The sequence below is a fragment of the Penicillium verhagenii genome (genome assembly GCF_028828195.1).
Source record: "Penicillium verhagenii strain IBT 33310 chromosome Unknown utg000008l_segment0_segment0, whole genome shotgun sequence".
Classification (NCBI taxonomy): Eukaryota; Fungi; Ascomycota; class Eurotiomycetes; order Eurotiales; family Aspergillaceae; genus Penicillium; species Penicillium verhagenii.
The window spans coordinates 448677-472867 of record NW_026643172.1 but is presented as its reverse complement, the minus strand read 5'-3'; the positions used below and the strand labels follow the sequence as shown (position 1 = coordinate 472867).

The 24191-nt window shown below is 48.6% G+C and overlaps 11 protein-coding genes across 11 annotated transcripts; 4 read left to right on the top strand and 7 right to left on the bottom strand.

The window, feature by feature from the left end:
* Nucleotides 1-169: 169 nt before the first annotated feature.
* On the bottom strand, nucleotides 170-1222 carry N7466_008152 (uncharacterized protein; the record flags this gene model as incomplete). The annotated part of the gene is made up of 1 exon (XM_057167541.1): nucleotides 170-1222. One exon carries the CDS (start codon nucleotides 1220-1222, stop codon nucleotides 170-172), a length of 1053 nt encoding a protein of 350 aa, XP_057018172.1.
* Nucleotides 1223-1541: 319 nt separating this feature from the next.
* Nucleotides 1542-2069, bottom strand: N7466_008151 (CoA-binding protein; the record flags this gene model as incomplete). Its single annotated transcript, XM_057167540.1, has 2 exons — nucleotides 1542-1921; nucleotides 1985-2069. The coding sequence occupies 2 exons, from the start codon at nucleotides 2067-2069 to the stop codon at nucleotides 1542-1544; spliced, it is 465 nt and encodes a 154-aa protein (XP_057018171.1).
* A 322-nt stretch (nucleotides 2070-2391) lies between these two features.
* N7466_008150 (Rad4 family protein) lies at nucleotides 2392-5085 on the top strand (the record flags this gene model as incomplete). The annotated part of the gene is made up of 1 exon (XM_057167539.1): nucleotides 2392-5085. One exon carries the CDS (start codon nucleotides 2392-2394, stop codon nucleotides 5083-5085), a length of 2694 nt encoding a protein of 897 aa, XP_057018170.1.
* A 1959-nt stretch (nucleotides 5086-7044) lies between these two features.
* On the bottom strand, nucleotides 7045-8640 carry N7466_008149 (cytochrome P450; the record flags this gene model as incomplete). The annotated part of the gene is made up of 4 exons (XM_057167538.1): nucleotides 7045-7220; nucleotides 7283-7973; nucleotides 8039-8424; nucleotides 8490-8640. The coding sequence occupies 4 exons, from the start codon at nucleotides 8638-8640 to the stop codon at nucleotides 7045-7047; spliced, it is 1404 nt and encodes a 467-aa protein (XP_057018169.1).
* A 1093-nt stretch (nucleotides 8641-9733) lies between these two features.
* Nucleotides 9734-10295, top strand: N7466_008148 (UPF0136 domain protein; the record flags this gene model as incomplete). Its single annotated transcript, XM_057167537.1, has 2 exons — nucleotides 9734-9740; nucleotides 9799-10295. 2 exons carry the CDS (start codon nucleotides 9734-9736, stop codon nucleotides 10293-10295), a joined length of 504 nt encoding a protein of 167 aa, XP_057018168.1.
* Nucleotides 10296-12157: 1862 nt separating this feature from the next.
* On the bottom strand, nucleotides 12158-14047 carry N7466_008147 (uncharacterized protein; the record flags this gene model as incomplete). The annotated part of the gene is made up of 2 exons (XM_057167536.1): nucleotides 12158-13753; nucleotides 13814-14047. 2 exons carry the CDS (start codon nucleotides 14045-14047, stop codon nucleotides 12158-12160), a joined length of 1830 nt encoding a protein of 609 aa, XP_057018167.1.
* Nucleotides 14048-14263: 216 nt separating this feature from the next.
* Nucleotides 14264-14959, top strand: N7466_008146 (HD domain-containing protein; the record flags this gene model as incomplete). The annotated part of the gene is made up of 2 exons (XM_057167535.1): nucleotides 14264-14300; nucleotides 14358-14959. The coding sequence occupies 2 exons, from the start codon at nucleotides 14264-14266 to the stop codon at nucleotides 14957-14959; spliced, it is 639 nt and encodes a 212-aa protein (XP_057018166.1).
* A 329-nt stretch (nucleotides 14960-15288) lies between these two features.
* On the bottom strand, nucleotides 15289-15992 carry N7466_008145 (HIT family protein; the record flags this gene model as incomplete). Its single annotated transcript, XM_057167534.1, has 2 exons — nucleotides 15289-15807; nucleotides 15921-15992. 2 exons carry the CDS (start codon nucleotides 15990-15992, stop codon nucleotides 15289-15291), a joined length of 591 nt encoding a protein of 196 aa, XP_057018165.1.
* A 342-nt stretch (nucleotides 15993-16334) lies between these two features.
* N7466_008144 (Mob1 family protein) lies at nucleotides 16335-17907 on the bottom strand (the record flags this gene model as incomplete). Its single annotated transcript, XM_057167533.1, has 2 exons — nucleotides 16335-17621; nucleotides 17677-17907. The coding sequence occupies 2 exons, from the start codon at nucleotides 17905-17907 to the stop codon at nucleotides 16335-16337; spliced, it is 1518 nt and encodes a 505-aa protein (XP_057018164.1).
* Nucleotides 17908-18271: 364 nt separating this feature from the next.
* N7466_008143 (CobW family GTP-binding protein) lies at nucleotides 18272-19709 on the top strand (the record flags this gene model as incomplete). The annotated part of the gene is made up of 5 exons (XM_057167532.1): nucleotides 18272-18398; nucleotides 18454-18537; nucleotides 18601-18612; nucleotides 18666-18762; nucleotides 18815-19709. The coding sequence occupies 5 exons, from the start codon at nucleotides 18272-18274 to the stop codon at nucleotides 19707-19709; spliced, it is 1215 nt and encodes a 404-aa protein (XP_057018163.1).
* A 543-nt stretch (nucleotides 19710-20252) lies between these two features.
* N7466_008142 (uncharacterized protein) lies at nucleotides 20253-23605 on the bottom strand (the record flags this gene model as incomplete). The annotated part of the gene is made up of 2 exons (XM_057167531.1): nucleotides 20253-21441; nucleotides 21492-23605. The coding sequence occupies 2 exons, from the start codon at nucleotides 23603-23605 to the stop codon at nucleotides 20253-20255; spliced, it is 3303 nt and encodes a 1100-aa protein (XP_057018162.1).
* Between the last annotated feature and the right edge of the window lie 586 nt (nucleotides 23606-24191).

Here is a 24191-nt window from a genome sequence, read left to right as displayed (position 1 = left end):
CTAAAGCTGATTGTTTCTGGTTCAGGGCACTCCAAGAGTTGAGTGACTGTGGGGGTATCAGAATCGTTAAAACGTATAGCGAAAAGCCTTGGAAAGGCGACGCAAAATAAAGCAGATAGAGAGAGAGAGAGAGAGAGTGGGCCAGGCAAGCAAGATAAAAATGGCTCGCTCATGACATTTTAAAGTCCATGTCGTCTTCATATTCCACCTCCACCGTCGTGTTCAGCGCCGCTTTCCCTTCGCGAATCATCGCCTGAAGTCGCTCATTGAATCGTTGCATACTGGCATCTTCTTCCCTTTCCTTGCGCCGTAACTTTGCCGCATATCGCTGCATCTTGGCGGAATCTGGGTCATCTTTTGACCGTGGTGACGGAAGTCCCGAAGTTCGAGATGGAGTAGATGGCCGTACGGATGAAAGAGTGGAGCTCTTGCTTAGCTTTGGCATTATAGCCTGTCGTCGACGGGGACTAGAGACCTGGTGAATCCGGCGAACTTTTACGCATGGACTGGCTGTTTCTTCGATGAAGGGATCGGTGGAATCGGTGGGGACCACTACCCAGCTGCGATCGATATCCTCTTCTGGATACTGGCCAGGGACTGGTGTTCGACACATCTGGTTCTCGTTCTCCCTCTCGTTCGGGGATCGTTGCCATTTGGGATTAAAAGGAGCCGGGGAGGAGGCCGCCGTCATATCGTAGCCTTGTCCACCGCCGGCATAGAAACCTCGAAACGCACCCGACCAGCAAAGATCGAGGACTTTGCCGACCACGTTTATAACAGTGCGTCCCCAGCCCAGACGGCTTTCGGCCGGACTGTCCATTGGATCATCGTCGGTGATTGGTGAGGCGATACACGAGTCGCGTCTGCTGCGCTTGCGGCTCGTGCCAGAGTGTTCAGGAGCTCCCGAGTCAAAGCTTGCACTCAGGGATGGCGGGAGGAAAGATTCGCGATATCGGTTTGGACGATAGTCTAGCTCTGCGCTGAAATCGTCAACGCCGCTATACTGGCGATCGGGATGGAAGAGCGGTGAAGTGGTGATGGAGGCGTCAAAGTCGAACTTGGAGGATAGGTTTCCGGTGTCCCGACGGGACCGCTTGCGGCTGACAGACAGCGAGTAGAGGGAAGATGTCGAGGACGCGGGGACTTGGAAGAGTTGTGGGTGTGCACTCGTGAGATCGAGTTTGGGCGGCGATGCCTGGAAGAACGTAGACATATCGGGCATGATTTTTTATGACATGAGATGAGAGAGATAAAAAGAAGAAAGGAAGAAAGGAAGTAAGGAACAATAAAAGATGAAAAGTTGGAATGAAAGAAATCGGAGAGAAAAAAAAAAAGCTTAGAAAAAGATGTGGCTGGTTACAAGGGAAAAAGTAAACTAGTGAATACAATCAAGTCTTCCATCACAACATCACATCACCAATGCATCAACAACATTAGAAATATGAAACATTTTATTCTTCTGCTTTCTTCCCCCTCGCTTCCCTTGATATATATATTTTTTTTTCTAATTAAATCTGATGGATTCCGATAGAAATGTTCCTTTATAATCGTTGACTGGTCCACTTAACTCCAGCAGCTTGAAGTCCATCATCGCCGTCCACTAGTACACACCAGCCTTCTCCACCTTCTCCCCCATCGCCCGCAATCACCGCCTCAAAGTGTCCCCGAGCAAACTCCAACACACTGTCATCAAAGGTGCCAGGTTGCAACCAAACAGCAGGGATACCCACGGAATGGGCTTCTTGCAGCAGCTTGAGAGTCACTGGTGGGGGCGTTACCACGGACAATGAGGTCTGCGTGGGTGAAGCCAATCCAGCAGGTGAGGGGACCGTATCGTAAGCACGCGAGGGGAGGGAGATCTGCGCTGCTCGTGGGTTGAGTGGTGTTACCGGAAGCGAATGCTGGTGGTACCAAGCGAGAACTACAAGATATATATTTTAGTCAAAATGAGGTGGAAAGTGACTTTGTATTGAGGCTTCTTTACTCTTGTAACCAAACTTGTTGGTGTCATTGCTGGCGCCCGCCACGGCAAAGCGCGGGGAAGAGAAAAATCGCTTGACGGCATCCATGATAGGAAGAGTAAGGTAAGGAATATACAGAGATGTTTAGAGGATTGGAAGAGGAAGAAAATAAAGATTTATGAAAGGACCAAAAACGGCTCAAGGTAATCAAGTTGATGTAAAGTAGTAAAATTGTAGAATTGGAGAAAGAGAAAGAGAAAGAGAAAAAAGAGGCAAACGGCCTCGGCATCCGCCGACAATCATTGATTCCCCTCGCATTCCTTTTCCTTCTCCCATCCCTTCTCCGACTTTCGGCACCTTCAAGTTGTTATTAACCTTTGCATTTCCACCTCAAGCTCCGCCATATCCCATTGCTCATCTGCTACTGCGGATGCCGCCGTTCCTCCCCCGCAAACGCTTCTCCTCCGAGGACCCGCCCCCGGCCAAGCGTCAGGCCCAGGCCAATAATGACATCCCTGCCAAACCCGCCCCGGACTCTGATTCAAGCTCTGATTCTGATTCTTCGTTGAGTGATGTTCCTGAGGAACTCGACGACTCGCTTCAGGCAACGCCGGTCCAGGCAGCGCTAGCTGAGGATTCCGATGACGAGGAGGAGGACTCCGATGACGAAATAGACTGGGAAGATGCCATCGATACCAAAACCACAAACACCACCCCGACGCTGGCCGTCCCGGAATTACAAGATCTAGAATTGACACTGGACAGGAATGAGACTGAGATTGTGGATCTAGTCGATCCCAAGAAGGGGCCGACCAAAATTGAGCGCCAGATTCGCATCCAGTCGCACTGCATGCATGTCCAGTGCCTGCTCTTCCATAATGCCATTCGCAATGCATGGATAAACGATGCCAAGATCCACGAGATACTGCTGAAAAAGCTTCCTGAAGGGATACACAAGGAGGTAAAGAAATGGCGAATCGCATCTGGGTTAGAGCTGCCGGAGAAAAAACCGGAACCGCCTAAGAGCAAGAAGAAAGGCAAGAAAGCCCGGAAGCAGAAGGATTGGGGAGAGGATTCAGAAAGGTTAGAACCTGGACAACCCGATATGAGTCGCGGGGATCCGATTATCATCCTTCTCAAGGTCCTGGTGGCATATTGGCGGAAGCAGTTTCGCATCACAGCTCCCGGGCTACGCAAGCATGGCTATCGCCCTGTCGCTGCGCTTGAAGCCATACTCAAGGATTTCCATAAAGAGGACCATGACCCCGAGCGTCATGGAGAGCGCATTACAAATCGTGAAGAGCTTCGAGCAACAGCCGAAAGTATGCAGGGCTCTCGGGATGTTGGAGCTCAACTGTTTACAGCTCTAATGCGGGCTTTGGGTATTGAAGCAAGGCTTGTAGCGAGTCTACAGCCATTAGGATTTGGTTGGACTAAAGCGGAAATTTACACAGGATCCAAGACCGAGACAGAAGAAAAAAAGCAAGAGCCTTCAGCGGCAGCCGACATTATATCAGACTCTGACGACGACTCAGACCAAAATAAATCGAAGAAGAAGACGAGAGACAGTGGGTACGATAAAGATTTGCTATTTCCAGTATATTGGACTGAGGTTGCTTCACCCGCCACCCATGAGATTACTTCCGTGGACCCCATGGTGCTATCAAACCCCTTAGCACCCACCTCCGATCTTCAGGCAGCATTCGAACCCCGAGGTGCCAAAGCCGACCGGGCGAAGCAAGTTATATGCTACGTTGTTGCGCATTCTGCAGACGGGACAGCCAAGGATGTCACAACACGATATCTCAAGAGACGGACATGGCCCGGCAAAACCAAAGGCTTCAGAATGCCCGTCGAGAAGATCCCAATTCCAGGCCGGCGTGGCGAATCCTTTGAATTTGACTGGTTTCGAGTCGTGATGCGCGGGTACGAAAGGCCAGCTGCAAAACGAACGGAGGTCGACAAGCTAGAAGACGAAAAGGATCTTCAACGGAAACAGCCAGAGAAAAAGAAAGTAGCTCAGCCAGGAGATACGCTACAAAGCCTGCGCACATCCACCGAATTCGTACTAGAGCGCTTCCTACGCCGCGAAGAAGCACTAAAACCAGGTGCGGAGTCCGTCCGCACTTTCATAGCCGGTAAAGGCGCTCGCGCCAAAGAGGAACCCGTATTCCTTCGAGCAGATGTCCTAAAGTGCCTGTCAGCTGAAAGTTGGCACAAAGAGGGCCGCCAAATCCAGCCCGGCTCAGTGCCACTTAAACGCGTCCCCATCCGCGCCGTGACTCTGATCCGCAAGCGCGAGGTGGAAGAGCTCCATCGTGAAACTGGCGAGAAACCCATGCAGGGACTTTACTCGCGGGACCAGACCGAGTTCATCATCCCACCGCCCATCCGTGATGGAAAAATTCCCAAAAACGATTATGGGAATATCGACTGCTTCGTTCCGAGCATGGTTCCTCGCGGTGCAACACACGTCCCACTCCCGGCTACCGTACGAGTATGCAAGAAGCTTGGAATAGATTACGCTGAAGCGGTGACCGGATTCGAATTTGGATCTAAGATGGCCGTCCCCGTTATTCAGGGTGTGGTTGTGGCAAGTGAGAATGCAGATCTGCTTCGAGATGCGTGGCGTGCCGAAGCTGCTGAGAAACGAAAACGCGAGGAGCTAAAGGCTGAGAAGCGGATTTTGCAGACGTGGCGAAAGTTTCTGTTTGGATTGCGGATTGCTGAGCGTGTACGCGAGGAGTATGGTGGGGATCCGGATGATGATATGGAACGAGAAGCCCATAACCCATTTGTGGCGCGTAAGAAAGACCAGGGGGATGATGTTGATGAAAGACACTTTCATGACGAGTCTGTCCATGATCGTGCCGATGATTATGATCCTGTGGAACATGGTGGTGGCTTCTTGTTACCTGGTGAAGGAGATGAGGAGAATGATGATGGCTTGATTGTTGAGCATCATAAAGACGAGCAAAAGGATGTCAGTCGTCCTGAGGGTGAAACCAATTCGCCCGAGGACTTATCGCCTCCAATCTCGATATCGTCAGGATCTGGAGATGATTCTGAGCCTGATTATCCACCCCCGAGTACTAGTACACGTCGCCGCCGCCGGGGCAGTTGAGGCTCCATAGCTTAGGCACTTGCGGATTAATATATGTATTAATAAACAATCTAATGATGAATAATGAACGACTCTTCAACCATTGAGCAGACAAGCTTCAAACATTGAAAGAATGTCAGTCCACTCTATGTACTCAGTACCTACTACCTGCAGTACTACTTGCATCTTTAGTTATACCTGCCAACTGTCAACCGTATTGTGGCGCCTCCAAAGCCCGAACATCAGGGCCATTCAGATGAGAATTGGATGGTTTGACATCATTGATCTGAGTAGTGATGGGACTGCGAGTTCTGGAAGCAGTCAGTATCTAGAATTCTACTAGTGTTTAATTTAACATGGCATAGAGGCTGTGCGCAATTTAAAGTTGAGCACATTCTTTAAGGTTATTCAATGTTCGCTTCTTCGTTTGCTTTTTCAAGATGTTTGCTATATAAGCTTATTCTAGAAGGTATATCTAGAAGGCCAAATTTACTATGACCTGGAGTTTATATAGGCTGTGCGCGATTTAAAGTTGAGCAAATTTTCAACCTGGGAAGTGGTGGATTTGCAGGTTGCTTTGTGGATATTAACAGTAGAGCATCGTGGTAAGTGGTACAGGGACATAATCGAAAATATTTGGAATTTGGAATATCAGTTGGCCGGCTGGCCTAATGGCTAGGGCACCAGTTTCCGGTTTTCTCGTCTACTGGGGATTGCAGGTTCGAATCCTGCGTCGGTCGTTTTTGTTTTCCTAGTTTGTCCTCAAAGTCTTCTTCGTTGGTTGAAGACTCGACATTTTTGTGGAGCGAAATGGGTTGGTTTGGTTGGCTGTATGTATAGCGTTTCTGCCGCCTTACAGAGCCCGTATCAACTAGGATAGCAGGTTTGAATCCTGCGTCGGTCGCTTCATTTTGCTTCCCCTTCATGTAATTTGAGGTTCGAGACTTTTCCACTTCTTCATTGCTACGGGCTTCTCGTTGTAGACAGCTTCGTTCAAAACTTGAAGAGTTTCAGATAATCCACGTCGTTCGCGTTGGAAGTGGACTTGGATTGACGAATCACAGATTCATAGTCGAGGATATCATGTACAGCTATTCCGTTCAGATCCTCAGGGTGTTAAGAGTCCAAAGAATGTTGCAACATCATTTATCCACTGCTTGCAGACTTGATATTTGAGCTCGTTCAGTCGTAATAGTATCTCTCGTATGGCCGACCATCCGTTCAATTCATCTTGATAGCGTTCAAGATGATAATGCCGAGATTCTTCAAAGTCCTCAAGTGACATTTTGGGATTTCTGCGTACCGTTATTTCCGAGAATGAAGCTTTGGAGTTGAGATTTAGCCGCATTTCCAATGGCCCTGGCGGCACAGCCCTTGACTGTTTATCTGGCGCCTTTTTACATTCAATGACCAAGGCCTTATTTCGAAAGCCATCGTGTAGAACTCCCAACCTTGGAAGGTCATGTTCGGAGATCCTTTGGGGGTTCTTGAAGATAAAATTGACTTACAGCTTCCGATTCATGAATATCATGCTATATTCACCAGCCTCCTTTTAAGTGCTTCAGAATCATTTTTCATGGTACGAAAACCGGTAAGAAAGTTGGCACCTTTGGTGTCGTTAGAATTTAGGACAGAGCTACACGAACAGAAACCTTGTTTTGCTTGATAGCGGGTTCTTGTAGAAATATTATTAATCAGTTGGCCGGCTGGCCTAATGGCTAGGGCACCAGTTTCCGGTTTCTCGTCTACTGGGGATTGCAGGTTCGAATCCTGCGTCGGTCGTTTTTTGTTTTCTTTTGTTTTCAGTATTGTTATGTTACTCCATAATTTTTTGTTGACCTGTGAATCGTGATTTAAAGAGCCTGGATTCCAACGCCTTCTCTTGACATCCTTAGTCTTGGGGGTTTTTGTGGAAGAGATCCTTCACGTCATACTTGGGTTAGGCGCCCAATGCTTATAGTAGTTACATCAATAATAGTTTCACGCCTCTACAAGACAGCGATGCCCCCGGGGAGCCATCAAAAAGAAAGCCTTCATAACCATATCCTCATCACTCATACCCTCACAGGAAGAGACCCTAGCCCGAGGAAACTGACGGAAAAATAAAGCCGTTGCCAACCTGAGCTCCATCCGTGCTAGGTGAATACCAATACAAACTACAAAGGGGGCAAGATTAGTTACATCCAAATCAATTGACGAAGAAACAGAATAAACTTACTTCGTGAGCCCGCACCAAACGGTATCGAAGCATCTTTCATATCCTTGCTCGGGTTTTCCCATCGCTCGGGGTAAAACCGATCAGGGTCGGCGAAGTTATCTGGGTCCCGATGAAGACTATAAGACTGCGACGATACTGTTGTTCCACCAGCAACATGCATTCCCTTCAATGTGGCACCCTCTACAGGGACGGCCCTTGGTAAACCAAGTGGAACGGCCGTGTGTAAGCGGAGTGTCTCGCTAATCACTTGATTGAGATAGGGCAGGTTTCGAAGATCATTATCGGAGACTGGCGAGGGGAGTCCCGCGAGCTCTGTTGCCAGCTTCTCTCGTACACGTATATCACTGCAGACGCAGTAAACGAGATATGTCAGGGTCACCGCTGTGGTATCACTTCCAGCCACGATGTAACCCTGAGCTTCACCTTTGATATCTTTTAGCGAGAGACCCGTTTTCTCGTCGAGAATTTTTGTGAAGAGGGTTTGCTTGGGGTTCGTGGGGTTTTCTTCAAGGTGCTTTGTGTATCGTTGCAATGATTGTAGCGCGTACTGGGTCATCCTATTTGCAACTGCGCCGGCGCGGTTGAAAATCGGTAATGGGAGACTTCGAGCAAGGTATACCATAGTTGGGAATGTGGTCCGGATGGGTTGGAGGCTTGATAGACTTTCCAAATCCTTGGTGTATTGGTTTTTCTTTTCATTTCCATGCGAGTGTTAACAAGGATCGACATTGATGTTAGGGAATTGATGGATCTTACCACCCCACTCTCGAGCATTTGGAAAGATTCCCCGAAGCTCAGTTCACCAATTACATCGGTCGCCATGAATAACCACCACTTAAACACGTCGGCATATCCCTGGGTCTGCATTTCTTGTGATATCTTATCAACGGCCATTTGTACCCGACTCGCGACGAGAGGCTCATGTTTAGTGAGAGCGGAGTCGGAAATGGGAGTCGCCAAGAGACGTCGTCGACTGGAATGAAACTTGGGATCGGTGGTACTGAACATATTTTGGAAATTTTTGCCAATAAGGTTGTTGTAAAATTCGGACTTCATGTAGCGACTATTGGTTTTGTAGATTTCTCGTGCCACATCCACATCACAGATGTCGACTTGAGCCGTGTTTGTGCGGACAATAGGGCCTTGTACAACGGTCAGTACATAGTTCCCACATGGCCTGAGAGGTTGTCATAGGGGGTTGGTTTACCATATTTTTCGTGAAGACTGTGGATATAGAATGGGACTCTTCCACTGAACCAGTAATAATTGTAAACAATGTCTGTCCACTTTGAGATCTCAGGTCCTGGAATGCGAGTGAGTTGGTTGGTGAATCTTTGGTAAAGGAATTTCTGGAACAGTCTCGTGTGTTAATTATTTTTTTTTTAAAAAAAAAAAAGGTTTGAATTATACACATAGACTTCATCGTAAAGAAAATTGCGACTCACCAAACATAATAGTCCAAAACCAAGGCCCGCCAGTGCTGCAATTTTGCCACAAGAAAACATCTCTTCGGGTTGCGGGGTGAGTTATGAGTTGGGATCTTGAGAATCCATTGCATCTGGGTTAGTCAAGATATTTTATATGCGACCAAGCAAGGGATCAGTTGACGGATAATGAGGGGCTGACGGATTTTCGCAACTTTGAAGCACCGGGAACGCAAGCACCGAGCCCCCGACGTTGTATCCATTGTACATGTACATTGTAGATCATGGGGTGGACCGTGGAGGGCCTGAGGAGCTGAATCGCACGGCTACCATAACCAAGTATCACGATTCACCATTAACCCGACCTTCAATTTTCATTGGCCTGATGCTTCTTAGATGACGAAGCCTAACGGTCTATAGATTAACAAGCGTATTCCACATATGGATGCGAACATCCATGCCTGCACATGTGGGGGATCTAGTTCTTTGGATCCAGTCTACATGCACACATGTGCATGTGTCTCATCACAATTCGGGGTTGTGTGAAAGACCGAGACTCGAACCGTAGCGGGGGATCGGGCGTTCGGGCTTTGCTGCTTGGGCCAGATTAGGTATTTACTAATTAACGTACTATGTAATTACTACTAGTAGTAATAATGATAATATATAGGCTGGAGGGTTAGTTGAGCCCTAAAGACCTCTGATGTAAGATTCAGTCCGGGCCCTGTAAACATTTGAAGCGTAAATTGATTTAAAAATTAACATTGAAGATGGTTGACCGTTGAATGTGGCAGATTATCATTCAAATGTTTCTCGCTAAACATTCAATGTTTGAATATTGATTGACGGGGTGGAAAGCAGGAGAACGCGTCAACTGGTAGTTACTTCAAACAAAAATATATTTACACCAATGTGCAAGATCATCTTAGTTCAATTTTTTTGGACTGCTTACCACACTACTCTCTAGTGTGCTTATGATTTATCACCTTCCTCTCCAAGCAAAGCATCAACAAGATCAGTTGACACAATGGTAAGTAAGCTTCAATAAATCGTCTGATTGTATACTCAGCCTTTTCTCATAGTCTGACGAAGCCCCTATTCGATTTCATGTTGTGGTCGGTTCCATATTCGCAGTGACAGCAGCAATCGAGTACGCGCGTACAGGTCGCCCCAACCCACTTGGTCCTCACCTCTCAACAAACACGGCGCTAGCTCTGTCAATTCTGGCCTTCATCTCAGGCCAATGGAATTTTACTCGCCCAGGCTGGCATTCTCCTCTTGTCGTCGGCCTTGCTTTCTGTACTCTCTACTTCGTCAGTTTTGTGCGTCTGCAAGCGGAGCAGGGGTATGGGTATGAAAGCGCCTTGTTCGTCTCTATCCTGCTGGCTATAGGCTTTTTGCCTCGGACTGCCGAGCTGATTGGAAGACCGCTTCCTAAAGAGTATTGTGCCCTTGGCATGTATGGGACAGTAATTTTTGGAAATGGCATTCATTTCTGCCTGGGGTTGGGCCTCTCGCTGTCTCTTGTGCTGTGTGCGGCTAGTGATGACGCTTATCGCTACTATAAAGCCAAAAAAACTGTTGTCTAACGCATCTGCAGCTATTACTTAGCTACATACTATGTGCGTCAGCATTAGTAGGATCCGTTAGCAGGAACGTCCCAGCTACCCTTCTGCTCTATATACAGCTCTAGACTGCCACTTCTCCTTATCCTTCTTCTTCTCTCTCCAGAGGAGCTCAACTTGGTCAATCAAGCCTTCGTTCGCTTGTCTTCCTGCACTATTCCTATCCCTATCCCTCTCTCACCCTCCCGCCATCTTTCCTTCTCCGATCTTCCTTCTACGGTGAGTAGAAAAGTGATGTTATCGGCCCCAATCGACTACGGCATTTGGTACGGCACAGGGGAGGTATTTCTCAACATCTTCATCTTGGAGGCGAAGAATGGAAGCTTAACCGAAGTGGCCGTGCAAGCCCTAAGTTTTATGGGTAGTGAGTACCTCAAGCTTTCCTATAATATCTATAAGACGAAGTTAACCTGTTAAAAAGGCGTGCACTCCGGCATCGGAAAACCCTCCAACAGAGGGATTGTACCGTGTACGAACTGACAACGGGGAGTTGTTCTGGTTCTCAATGATCTCCCATGGTTCGAAAGTAAGTTCTCGAGTGCTCTCAGAGGTATTGCTTCACTTTCTATCTCGGGCTCTGAACTCAGCTATATCTCAGGTTATTGCGTCTCAACAATGGCAATTGAACAATGCAAAGTGTTCTCCATCCTTGTCCATATGCTCACACAGGTGGCGATGGTCTTGTCTCCTCGTTCAAAGGAGACCTCATCGCAACTAGAAGAGGATGTTGGGGAATGACCGATGTATAAGCCTGGATTTTTGGTTCACTTTACTTGTGTACCTTTATTATTATATTTTTGCCGGTGTCTATGTTATTTTTCTTCTTGCTTTTAGCTCAACCTCCACAGATCAATAGGACAGGATCCATTATATTCATTATTCATTCAATATTGCCATTGCTTTCCTTTCTTACTATTAGACGAGCCTCATTCCATGCTGACTCCAAGCCGGATCTCCATGACCAACTGGCAGAATCATGTGACGAAATTTTGCGCAAGTACCCGAGTACTAGTAGTCAAGGGGGGCATCGTCCTTTGACTGCTTGTTTGCAAAAGTGTTTCAAACGTTTGGAACAAAGACACTCAAGTTCATTTCTCTAAGTTGTCACTGTCGTACAAGTGATAGTACTGTAGTACATCTAGTAAGGCTCCAGATTTGATTAGTTTGCAATACCCCTTACATTCCAATTGACTGAAAATAGTATATGCAATGAACGTCTTTAATTTGTACTCAGTTATCCCTGTCTGTATTGCTTCCTCTTTCCATCATCTCTCGCAATGTTCTTCGCTCTGCAAATAATATGGTATCCGATAGAGGCTGTGTGCGGTCTTGTATCGAGGCTCTTCAGAAATCGGGTGCCTCCCAATAACGATATTGAAATTCCTGAGATGCCATCACTTCTGAGGTCTGAAAGTGTAAGTGATAGACTGTACAAATCCTTTCTCCTGCGGATTGTGGATTTTCCTTTACTCACGAGTTACGTATGCAGGTCAACTCAACTGCAACTACAATCCACCAAAATTCAGCACATGTCAAAGTTGTTGAGGGGCGGAAATTGCGGCTTTCAGAAGACGGGGCTGAGGAATGCAGGAGTAATGAGAAGAAACTTTGAAGGGGATGCTTTCAGGACCAAGGCCTCTACAATCTTCCAGTTTGACATTCGGAGTCTTTGAACTTGCCTTCAAATGTTCGCGTGACCTATTCAGAGTAGGTGTCTTGTTCGAAAAGAAATGATAAAAGGTCTCATTATTAATGATATGTTCATTTGATATGCATTGAATCATAAATTCCAATAATTCCCTGATCGTGCCCAGAGCCTTTTCCATCTACCTATATTTAGTCGTAGCCAAAGGCGAATCCACATCTCCCCACTCCGCCCCGTCATAATCCAACTCGAACTCTTCCTCTGATTCGTCGAGTTCAGGACTAAAATGCACGGCAGGCGAAGATATAGGACTAAGCGCCACACGCGGCCGCGATTTAAAAATGCTAGCATATTCTGCATCTTCTTCGAAAAGTTTGTCTTGCGGCGTTGACGCACCAGATCTCCCATTTGGGCCGGAAGATTTTCGGGGTGTCTCGAACTGATTCACTGGGAGGGAAGCTCGTGGAGCACGTCGCTGACGGGGCCGAGGCCCTTCGTGGGAGGTGGGAGGTGGAACAAGAGACATGGATTTGCGGGTACGTTCGATGAGCCTGCGATGGGAAGGCGAAGAGGCTTTCACGGGCTCATAGTTTGGCTCATCAAATTTGAAGGTTGGTTCTGGCGAAAGACGAACGGTTGGGGTTGAGATGGAGGGTTGCACGGGCTCAATCTCGGGACTCGGTTCCACGCTAATAGTGTATGTGGACCTATTTGTAGCAGGCATAGGAATTTCTGCGCTGATCTCCGATATTGGCGAGATGCTTTGATCACTAAGGCTCTCAGTTTCGACTGGGAGAGCTTTGACTTTGATAGTACGATCTGGTATCTTGTGACTCATGGGTTTCCGAGGTTTCCCATTGATGCGGATAATGGCCTCATTAACTGTTGACATGAATGATCGATCCTCCTGCTTGAGAACCCTTCCATGGTCTGCAGGCTGTCGTACAGCTTTGGATATACTTGCCACTGTAAGGGCTTGGTGATCGCGGAATAGCAGACGGGGCTCCTGGGGCTTTGCACTAGCCGATGAACCATTCTGACCATTTTCCTTGCGAAGGGAATCATTGAACTCGTGCCACCTGCGTAGTCGGCCCCTGAGCCGCAAAACCCGTGCCTCAAGATCAAAAATCAGGTCTTGCTTGGCACCTAATTTAAGACTATCAACTGATGAATCTGTTGCACAAGCCAAAGCTTTCGAGAATGGCTGCTCCAAGAAAGAATCCGTGCAGCCCTGTGTTCCCCCTTCGAGCAAAGCCGTAGCCCATTCTTCGCTCCCCAGCCAATTGGCTCGAAGCTCACGAGTCAAGATGTCTGGATCAACTTGAGTTTGACCCAAGTCTTGATGTTTCTTATTCGCACGCTCCGAAAGCTCGATCTTCTTGTTGTCCAGCAGCTGCGAGAACTGGTCGTAAACATCATGCAATCTTGCACGGCGCCCCCCTGCCGCATTGAGAGAAGCTCGATGAGCTAGTATGAGTGGTAGTATATTCTGGTAGTCTACCAAGGAGATAGAATTGGCCATAGAAAGCTTCATAGCAGAGTTCCATGATGCATCTGTCACGGATATCGTGAGTAGCTTCCGTAGAACCGCCGTCGAGAACACAGCGAGCAGCTCATCGAACTTCTCGCCCTTGCAATCATCCAGCATTGTCTTTCGTAGAATTGTTTCTCGCCCTAGGTCGCCATTTTTCTTCAATTCGGTCAAAACACGAAAGAGTGCTGCGCGGAGGTTGACGGACTGTAGGGGCTCTAGCGGTGGGAAGAAGGGACGGAGTTTCTGTGATAGTGATTAGTTATAATTCATCTGGATTTTTGTGTAAGAGCTGGAGCATAGCACATTTCGAGCACCCTCTGGATCCCAGATTGTGAACAGGTAATAGAGAGCCCACTCGACTAGGCGAGTGCGCTGTCGCTGGTTCGCCGATGACGACGACAGCGAGCGGAGTGTAATTTCGGGCCAATCATCGCGTTGATCGAGGTTCAGCAGTTTGAGATTGCGGATAAATACTGTCAAATGCGATGGACCTGACCACTCCAGGGGCTTAGGGCGCGCTGGCCTCGAAGCAGCCATGGTTAACGAATGGACGGAGTTTAGTTTGTAAACCGCGGGCTGATTGTGCCCCGTCAACAATGCGATAACGGGGGTTTGCACTGTTTGCGCGCCCTATCAGTTTTGGTCCCGCGGTTTCCCATGGTTGGCTCTTTCCCTTTATCCTTTTTTCTCCCTTTAGCTCTTTCCTTTAGATCTACGCGCCTTGAGATTCCTCTTTCTTTCATTTTGCACATCATGGGCTCCGACGATTCCTCTTGGTCTCCACAGACCGGTATGTGTCAAGCTGAGACAAGCTCGGCCAGAACTCTATCACTAACAAATGTCGCAGTGCTATCCACCCTCCCCCACCCACCGGAGGAGAACTCCACATCCCCTGTCGCTTTTTTCCACCTCATCGAGCGCCTCAAGACCACTAAGCGCGAAGGCTGGCGCCGTTTTGGAATCAATGGCGAGTCAATCTCCGACCACATGTACCGCATGTCGATCATGACGATGCTTGCCCCGCCTGAGCTGGCCTCAAAGATCAACATCCCCCACTGCACCAAGATGGCTCTCATTCACGACATGGCTGAGTCTCTGGTCGGCGATATCACCCCCGTTGACCTCCACATCACCAAGGCTGAGAAGGCTCGCCGTGAAGCGGCGACCATGGACTACATTGTCACTACTCTTTTGGGAAATGTTCCAGGCGGCGCACTCTCTGGCCAGCAGATTAAGGACGTGTTCCAGGAATACGAAGACAATGTCACTCTGGAGGCGAAGTTCGTGCATGATATCGACAAGATGGAGCTGCTGCTGCAGATGGTGGAATACGAGCGCTCGAACAAGGTTGATCTCACGGAGTTTGAGCACGTCGCGAGCAAGGTTCAGCTTCCTGAGATTCAGGCTTGGGCCAAGCAAGTTGTCCAGGAACGTCCCAAGTACAACTAGAGCGATGCATACATAGATAGGACATGCCGGGGGAGCGTCTAGTAGCATGTTCGAGCGATTGATTTTGGTGGGCGTTGGTTTTATTTGGATTGGTCTTTTCAGGAAACCTATGAGATACCATAGCAGACGCGAGCTGCAATGTCTTTTACGAGGATGAGGAATGATGTATGACTGCACATGTGCATAGTCTTTCAAGTCTAGACATTTCTTTCTATATCGTATCTACTAGTATGAGTATAATCGTACACATAATACCCAACCTTAAAATATACAACCCTGGAAGCTTAGACAAGCTACCCAGTACTCAACAACACCTGTAATCACTTTGCTCAATCAACAGGCTCCTTCTCCATCTCTCGAGCCAGCATTTCCGCCTCGGCAACCATTTCTTCCTGAGTTCTCGGCTTTCTCGCCTCATTATCCACGGCGGGGAACCTTGTTCTCTTCTGTGGTCTTTCAGTCTCAGGTCTCAATCCCTCATTCCCATTAGTATCCCTAAAGGCCTTGCCAACATCCCCCTCCTCCCCATCAAGCATATTGTAAACAGCATCTGTTCCACCCCGATGATCCAAATCAGCCGCCTTCCGTGGGATGATATGCGCATGAACGTGGGGCACGCTCTGCCCTGCATCCACACCATCCTGAACCGCAATATTCAAACTCGAGGCGCCATATACCCGCTCGACCATTCGGCCCACGCGCCGCACTGTAAGGAAGAGATCACTTGTCTCAGCGGGGGTCAGATCTGAGACGCGGGGAACGACACGGCGGGGTGATACAAGGATATGGCCGGGGAGGATCGGTTTGAGGTTTACCAATGCGAAGGTGAGGGGGGTCGTGTGGAAGACCTGAGTGGAAGTACCTTGTTTAGCATTGGATACATTTATTAAACGTTGAATTTCGGTAGTATCTTGGAGCCAGGGTTCAATGAGGAAAGGAAAGTATTTACTTGTGGGGTTACTAGGAACGAGCCAAAGTGGATTGGCGCTGTGGCGCCTTTAAGTGCTGACATATTTGTAGTAGTGTCGGTCATTGGAGGTGTTGGTTGTCGAAGAGATGGTTGCCAAGGTTAATGTTTGGAGCTGTAGCGATAAGGAGCTTATCAGGTCGGATAAGAAGTACTGTGAATCATGGTTCAAGGGGCAGCTTGGGCTTGGATAGTAGTAGTAAATGGTGTAAATAGTACTAGTAGGTTGTAAAGTGGCAAGGTGTACCAGGAAATTGGGTATCTGTGACATTGAACCATAAAAAATATCCTGAGGCTACTATATTACAATATGAAAGTAAAAATTAAAATCATCCATCGCAAAGCAAAACATTAAGGGGTTCCACCAGGACAAAAATACAAGGGGTCATGAATCAAGCGATGAAAAGACTAAGATTCCTCGGTCTTCGACTCAGGCTCGGCCTCGGTTTCTGGCACTGGGGCTGAGGGCTCAATTTGAGATTCAGCTTCTTCAGCTTCAGGTTGGGGTTCGGACTCAGGTTCCTTTGCATTGGTTTCCTGATCAACGGAAGATGTAGCCACATCCCCACCCTCCAGGGGCTCTGCGGTAGACGTGGGCTCTTCAGGCTTAGCCTCTCCTTCCTGTGCTGGTTCTTCTGTTTTCTCTTTAGGCTCCGGCAAGGACTCTACTGTTTCCTCGTCCTCGACCGGTTCTTCGACCGGCTCCCCAATGGCTTCTTCGGCCTCTGGAGTTGACTCGGTCGGCTCCGAAGTTCCTTCTGGAGCGTCTGGGGCAGTGCTTTCAGCCTCGGGGCGCTTCTCTACAGCGGAAGGAGGGCGTGGCTCGGGCGACTCCTTCAACACTTCGCGCAGAGGAGCTTGTACCTGAGGGAACTCTTCCGGATCTTCCGAGCTCTCGGTGATCGTTGTGACGCGCGACCCAGTAGACGGACTGTGTTTGTGTCGTCGAGTAGTGGCACCTGTGCTGATCGACGGATCCAGGTTATCTATCTCATTGGAAATCGGTCCATCATTCTCCTTGCGAAGAATAGTCAATCGTTTGCTGTCAGGCTGCTCCTCAAATCTGGGCTGGATTGCGTCCAGGCCTTGTGCTTCGGGCGGAATGGTATAGTTGTCCTCCGGAATGAGTTGGAACATGTCGCAGACAGTCTTAAAGAAAACGTACAGTCCATCATGGCCTTCGACTTCCCAAAAAACATCGCGATGTTGGAACCAAGCGTGTGCGAAAATCCGATACAGCCGACGGAAGACGTTAGTCAGGTGTCTCATGCTAGCCTGGGGGCCGCCGCCCGCCTCGGAGCCTAAAGTGAGACGGCTGGGGAAGTATTTCGGCGAGGTGAGGGTGTTGTTCGCCCAGTCTAGGGTGTGGCAGCAGTAATCAATAGCACAGCATGATTTAGGAGGATCGTGCACGGCGCAGAGATACTGCCATTCCGATGCGCGCATTTCGGGACAGGTCTGCGCAGAGCAGGGAGGGTCCTCGGCGAAGAAAGCGATGATCAGATTGTTGACTTTCATAGTTAAGAAACGGCATAACTCGTAAAGCCATAGCGATCGGTCGACGCCCTCCGGGGGATCAGCGAGCTGGATTGCGACCTCGCGAGTAATCGGGATGACGGTATCAGATCCTTCGGGTTTAGTGAAATGATGGTACAAAGCTTTCAGGTGTTCCTGAAGCTGGAAAGGGGAGTCAAGCTGGGGTTGTCAGTAAATTTCTTGAAAAAGGCATCTAGATCGGTCGGAAACCAACCTGCGATAACGGGATCAGCGGCGGTCCAAAGGCCATGTCAGCCGCTTTGGTTCCCGGACGAATTCTGCGTGTTGAGCCATCATCTTCTCCAGCGGCAGCTCCTAGAAACTGCTCCCCATCTTTACCAAAGGCCTCGCCAACTGAAGGCGACTGAGGACCGATCTGGACTTCTGTGAATGGGGGCGGGCTGGGGAGGCGTGGGGAGCTAGACGGGGAGACTCCGGAAGTCATGGCGCGTAACAAAGAATGGGGGTCGGAATAGTTGGAAGAGAGACGCGAAATCAAAGGACAGAACCCGGAGATGATAAAAGAGTGAATGGGAAGTCCGCGCCCTCGCTGAATTTAAAGAAGCTCGAAAAAATTATGAGACAACTTAAGCATGGACTTGGTCGGAGCTGAAGCAGCAGATAAGCAGTAACTACTACTAACAACAAATGACCATCACGTGCCCTAAGCCCTATTCTCCCTTCTAGGAAACAACGTCATCTTCTTCCGCATCTACAACTTCTTTACCAGACTAAATAGCGAGAGATCTGGGAAAAGACAGAGCTTTGAATTTAGCTATACCGACGTCAGAATATTGCACTGGTTGAAAATGTCTTCCTTTATAGAGGATGATGACGCACCTCCAGACTTGGTGGATGTCATGGCGACGCCAGCAAACGAATCTGTCTCTATAGAGGAAGAGCCGACGAGTCGAGTCCCTATCACTCTCGTCACAGGTATGATTTGGTTGGAACTATTAATTAGATGAATATTAGCTGACTCCATGATCAGGCTATTTGGGAGCAGGAAAAACTACCCTGTTAAAGTACATTCTGACCGAAAAACATGGTAAAAAGATTGCCGTGATCATGAATGGTATGTTACCTTTATACATTTCTATGATTCAAATGTTCAGAATTGCATACTAACCACTGATAGAATTTGGTGACTGTACGTTGTTTCCACAACCTTTTGACTATGGAATGTACATTAATGAACTATAGCCTCGGACATTGAAAAGCCTTTAACCGTCAACGAAGGCGGCCAAGAGGTCACTGAGTGGATGGAAGTTGGCAATGGCTGCATTTGCTGCTCAGTCAAGTACGATCTCATCCTAATTGGTATTTGGTTTTATACTAATGTGCTTTTTCAGAGACTCTGGAGTCATGGCCCTTGAATCGCTTATGGAACGCCGTGGCACATTCGACTACATTCTCCTAGAAACAACAGGCCTAGCTGATCCAGGCAATATTGCCCCTGTCTTCTGGATGGATGAAGGTCTTGGCAGCTCTATCTACCTCGACGGGATCGTAACGCTGGTCGATGCAAAGAACATAATCCGGCTCCTTGACGAGCCAGCCCCGGAAGAAAAAGCCGACTCCCATAAAGAGAGCGCTAATGACCGCGACAACAAGCATGAGCACAAGCACTCAGGGCCAGTGCTATCCATGGCACATATGCAAATTTCGCACGCGGATGTGATCGTCCTCAACAAGACGGATCTAGTGACGGAAGATGAACTTGAAGCCGTGAGGGACCGCATTACATCGATTAACAGTGCGGCTAAAATTCATGTTACGGATCATAGTCGTACGCCGCAAATTGAAGGTGTGGTGCTTGATTTGCATGCATATGATCATCTTGCAGATTTGGATTTTGGGAAAAAAGGGCATAGTCATATGGATCCCGCTATTTCGACTGTTGCGATCGTCACGCCACCTATTCCCTCTAACCGTGTGGAGAAGGTCGACGAGTGGCTGCGAGAAGTTCTCTGGGAATCGATATTACCTGTCTCCGGTGGAGAAGATTCACGGTCATGGCCAACAGATTTTGAGATCCATCGCTTAAAGGGAATATTGGTGCTTGAGGATGGCTCAAGTAAGATCATTCAGGCTGTGAGAGATGTTTTTGAGATTCGTGATTCAGCGCCGCGCCAAGATGAAGATGAGGATAAGAAGATTCAGTGCAAAATTGTGCTTATTGGGAGAGGGTTGACAGCAAGTGGTGATCCTTGGAGGAAGAGCTTTGAAGCATTTGTACGGAGTTAACATCCTGACGAGGTTTCGGATACATATGATACTTGACAGGGAACGATAGTTTCCAAATGATGCATGGCAGTATTCAACAAAAGAAGAAAATAATACAGCCATGGTGGCTAAAGAAGAGAGAAAGAGCAAGGCTTGGTCAAAATACACTTGAAAGATCTGTGCGAGAACGCCGGGACAATTAAAATCCTCCGTAGGGATGAAAAAATATGGCAAGAGAAATAGACGGGGAAAGGCAAAAACGAGAACAAAGACGCAAAAACGCAATGATGTAAAAATCAGATCAAATCCACCATAAGAGATAAAAGAAGAAAAAACGAGACTTTTTGGACGCCTTAAGTTCGCCGGCATCCGCCATTGGTGCAGATGCCTAGGAGTGCTAGCTTGGAACGCAACAATGACAATGATAGGAGAACTATACAAGCGAGAAATGAAAGGGTATCGATCGTATAGCCCCACGAAATGGGACTTGAAAATCATCTGGCGTTCATAATCTTCAGAGTTACATAACCTTGGGCCAGAAGAGGATGGACCAAGGATCTTCTTCTAGAGGCTGTCTCTAGAGGATGGGTTGATAGGGAGTCGGGAATCGACAAGAGAGTGATTGAGTCGGGCCGAGCGGTTGTCAGGAGCCCGGCTGCTGGTGAGTTGAGATTTGACAGGAGAGAGGACAAATTTGATGGAGCCGTCTTTGACTGTTGTGTCGGTTGGCATTTGTGACTCGAGGATGGTAGGAACCAATTTAATAGGGCTCTTCTCGGGGGTCCGGGATTCTGAGCTCTTTGGTTCAAAAGGCGACGAGCCATTTGTCATGGGCCCATCTTCAACTGCAGGGTTGATAGGCAGTCGTGATTCGCCAAGGGATGCATCCTCATTTCCAACGATTGCGTTGAGTCCGGGTGCATTCGCAGTAATTCTCTGAGCAGAGACCTGTGACTCTCGAGTTGAAGGCACAACTCTGGCATAACCTTTCTCAGCGGCCGGGTTTATGGGAAGTCGTGATTCAATAAGAGGTGATGGAAGGTCATTGACGATGGAGAGTTGTGACACGCCGGGCAACGGAATGGGACCAACAGACCCGTTTTCAGCAGCCGGGTTTATAGGAAGACATGAGTGAGCAAGCGGAGGTAGTTTTATGGTGTTGGTCTCGATTATTGCGCCGGTGGAGATGGAGGTGGAGGTGAAAGACTGCGGCTTGAGGTTCGGAGACATAAGCTTAGAAGAGCCATTTTGAACAGCCGGGTTCAAAGGCAGTCGTGACTTAAGCAGATCCAATTCTGCGGAGAAAGACTTTCTTTCTTCTTTCTCTTCTTCTTCCTCAAATGCAGGGTTAATAGGCAATTGAGATTGAGAGAGATGCATATGTTGTAATAGAGCTGAAGTGTCGACAATAGACTCGCGAGGTGGTGGTAAAAGCGGTTGCGTATTTTTAGCCACTGAAGGGAACGGCCTGTGTCGAGAGAACTGCAGAGATGGATTGATGGGGAGGATAGAGCCAAAGAGAAATGGCATTGCGGGCTCGGTCTCGGTAAGTTTGGAAATCGAGACGGGACGCTCGCTAGATTGATCAATCGGCCCATCTTCTGAACTTGAGATTGGTATCCGTTCAACAGGTTTGGCAGAAACGGGGATGGACTCGCGGTTGAGTGGGTGGCCATCCCAATTGATTGAATCTTGGTCAATGGATGGAGCGGATGATGAATATTCCATTGGAGTGGCATCCACGGGGGGAATTCTCGGTTTGGTGCATCGGAATTCATATTCTGTCCCATATCATTCCTCCACACGGGTTGCTCAACATTTCGGGCTGGATGCGACTCGGCTTCATCGTATTCATCGTCGGATTCGTCGAACTCGTCCCATCTTCTCCCAGAGTCATGAATTTCATGGTGATTCAATGTAGATGCCGAAGAATGCCGGGACAAGAAGGTGGCTCCCCCATTGGAACCTGCAAGCGTGGGCGTTGAGCCCTTGCCTTGGTCATGGTGGCTTGAGAAGATTGGCTGTGGCATGCCGTTGTGTGTTTTGGGAAATTCGTTTTTGAAGGGAGTTAGGGGTTCAAAAGGGCGGTTCACAGGGACTGCGACAGGGAACGCATCACTGCCGTTGCCTTTTGTGATGAGAGGTCGTAAGTCTTGCCCAGTAGTATCTCGAACCCGGCCCGCGGGTAGAGATCGTGAGAAAAGGTCAGTTGGGAATAGGGTAAGAAGATCCTTGGCACTCAATCGGTGCCGGGGAGTCGGACTAAGACAGATATCAACCACTCGTCGGTAGTAATCTGGCACATCTGCATCAAGTCCCAGGAGCAAGGGACGCGGTTGTCGTTCTGGCTCGTCCTCCTCCATTGCCAAGGCCCACAGGGTCATTCCAAGCTGGTATAGATCGGTCTTGACCCCGATGTACATAGAGATGCGCTGGTTGCTCTCAATTTTGGCGGCAATCTCTGGCGGCTCCCATCCAACGGGACATCCTCGGCGGTTTATGTCGATGATATGGGCATTGTCATTTCCATCCACCACAATATTCGACAGTGTAAAATCTCCCTGGACATAGCCAGATTCGTGAATCTCACAAAGACCTTGTACAATTTGTTTGGCCCATCGCTCCCGTCTGGCAAAGGATATGTCCCCCCGCTGATCGTACAGAATATCAACTAGCGCGCCTTGGGCAGCATAGTTGATCAATAAGCCCTTGACCACTTCCTGTCGCTCATCGACCACAATCGCTTCAACCTGAATCACATTTGGTGCGCCATTGAGAGCGTGCAAGGCATTAATCTCGTATAGAAACTCGTCCACCGTGTCGGGGCCCGGAATCTCCTTCTTTATGTACGCGTGACCCCCCAACTGTACTTTGTAAACAAAACCAGAGAGGTGGGATTCGAAATGCAAAAGGTTCTCTGGTACGCAGCGGGCACCCCGCAAGTGTCCGATGCTAGAAATAGGAGGGTAGGGGATCATCTCATTCACATCTTCGGTGACATGAACATGCAAGCGGCCTTCGCTAGTCTCGACTTTCAAATTGGTGACGGTATCGTAGAATTGGATTTGAGGTAGGGATTCGCGGATGGATTCGTAAATTCGCGCACATTTGTCTCTCTGGTATCGCAAGTCCTTCAAATCCTGCTCGAGTGAATCCTCCGTGGCACCCCGATAATCGCAGGATATTGTGACTCGGCGCCATCGGGTCGGGGTCTCTGCATAAGTGACGAAGAACTTTTCCCTTTCCGATCGATCCCGAAAGTGCATGCTCAGGTTCAAAATCCATCGGTGTTCCAGCTCCATCTCGAGTGTGTTTGGCGGAGGTGCGCTTTCAGGGGCTGTGGTGGTTAAATCGGGGGAGGAGTCCCAATCGGGTTGAGAATCGATCTCATTGTTCGAGTCCAAATCCGGGTCTAGGTCCAGGGTCGCGTCCAAATCGTCCAAATCACGATCGAGGGGCTCGTCGACCGTGGTAGCGGTTGTCGGGCCGATCCACTGAACCTCTGGCGCGGAAAGTCGAGGGCCCACGGCGGGCGGTGGAGACCGGGTTCTTTGGGCACTCAACGGGCGACGGTCGGCCGACTGCGCACGACGATGCTGAGGTTCAACCTTCAGGGGCGCAAGTTGATCATGACTTTGTTCGGAGGTTGGACGTTTAAAGGGGCCGGACATGGGCAAGCCAACCCCTACGCGACGTGAGAGGCGACGGGTAAGGTTGTCCTGTTTATTACTATCGATGGAGGTCGCTCGGTTATGGTTGTGGGGGAAGAGGGCATCCTGGTTCCGGGAATCTCGATCGTCACGACCCAACCATCTTCGCAGTCCCAATCGATGCCAAACACTCTGTTTCGGTCCCTTTTCGTCCATTGGGAAACCCAGCCGAGTTGGGCTACAGCTGTTCGCAAGGGCGATGGCCATGCGGCACGTTGTGCAAGGAACGACTCAATCACCCCCGCTAGCTGAAACCCCGACGGCCATAAGAAATTGGACCTAAAAGGGAACAGGCTTGTAGAGGGGGGAAGGGAAGAGGAGTCAAAGAGGAGAGAGATTATGAGAGAAGAAAAAAAAAAGATAGGCAAGAAGAAAAGAAAAAAAGCCGTGCAAGCCTCTCAAGCACTGATCCTTATTGGCAAAGGCACAGACTTTGTTGTTGTTGGCCCCCTTATTCCTTTTCTATAAGTCCTTTTGCTTTTTTTTTTCTCTCTTTTGTTTTCTTTTTCCCTGTCCTTTCGAGGTTCCAGCAAGCTTCAATCTGGCGTGTCACACAAGGGTTGCAATGGGGATGAGGCTGGGAAAGTTGGTCCGTGACTTAAGGGAAAAGGCGGTGCAGGATATAACGTTGGAAAGAGAAAATTTCAAGATAAAGTCGGTCAGCGTCTTCAATGAATATGATTCCCAAAAAAAAAAAAAAAACTGGTGTATGGACGTTAGCGGTGGGAGTTGTGCGTCGATCCACTGCAAGGTAAAGTGAATGTCTCACAGCAACAAAAGAACGGGCTTTTTA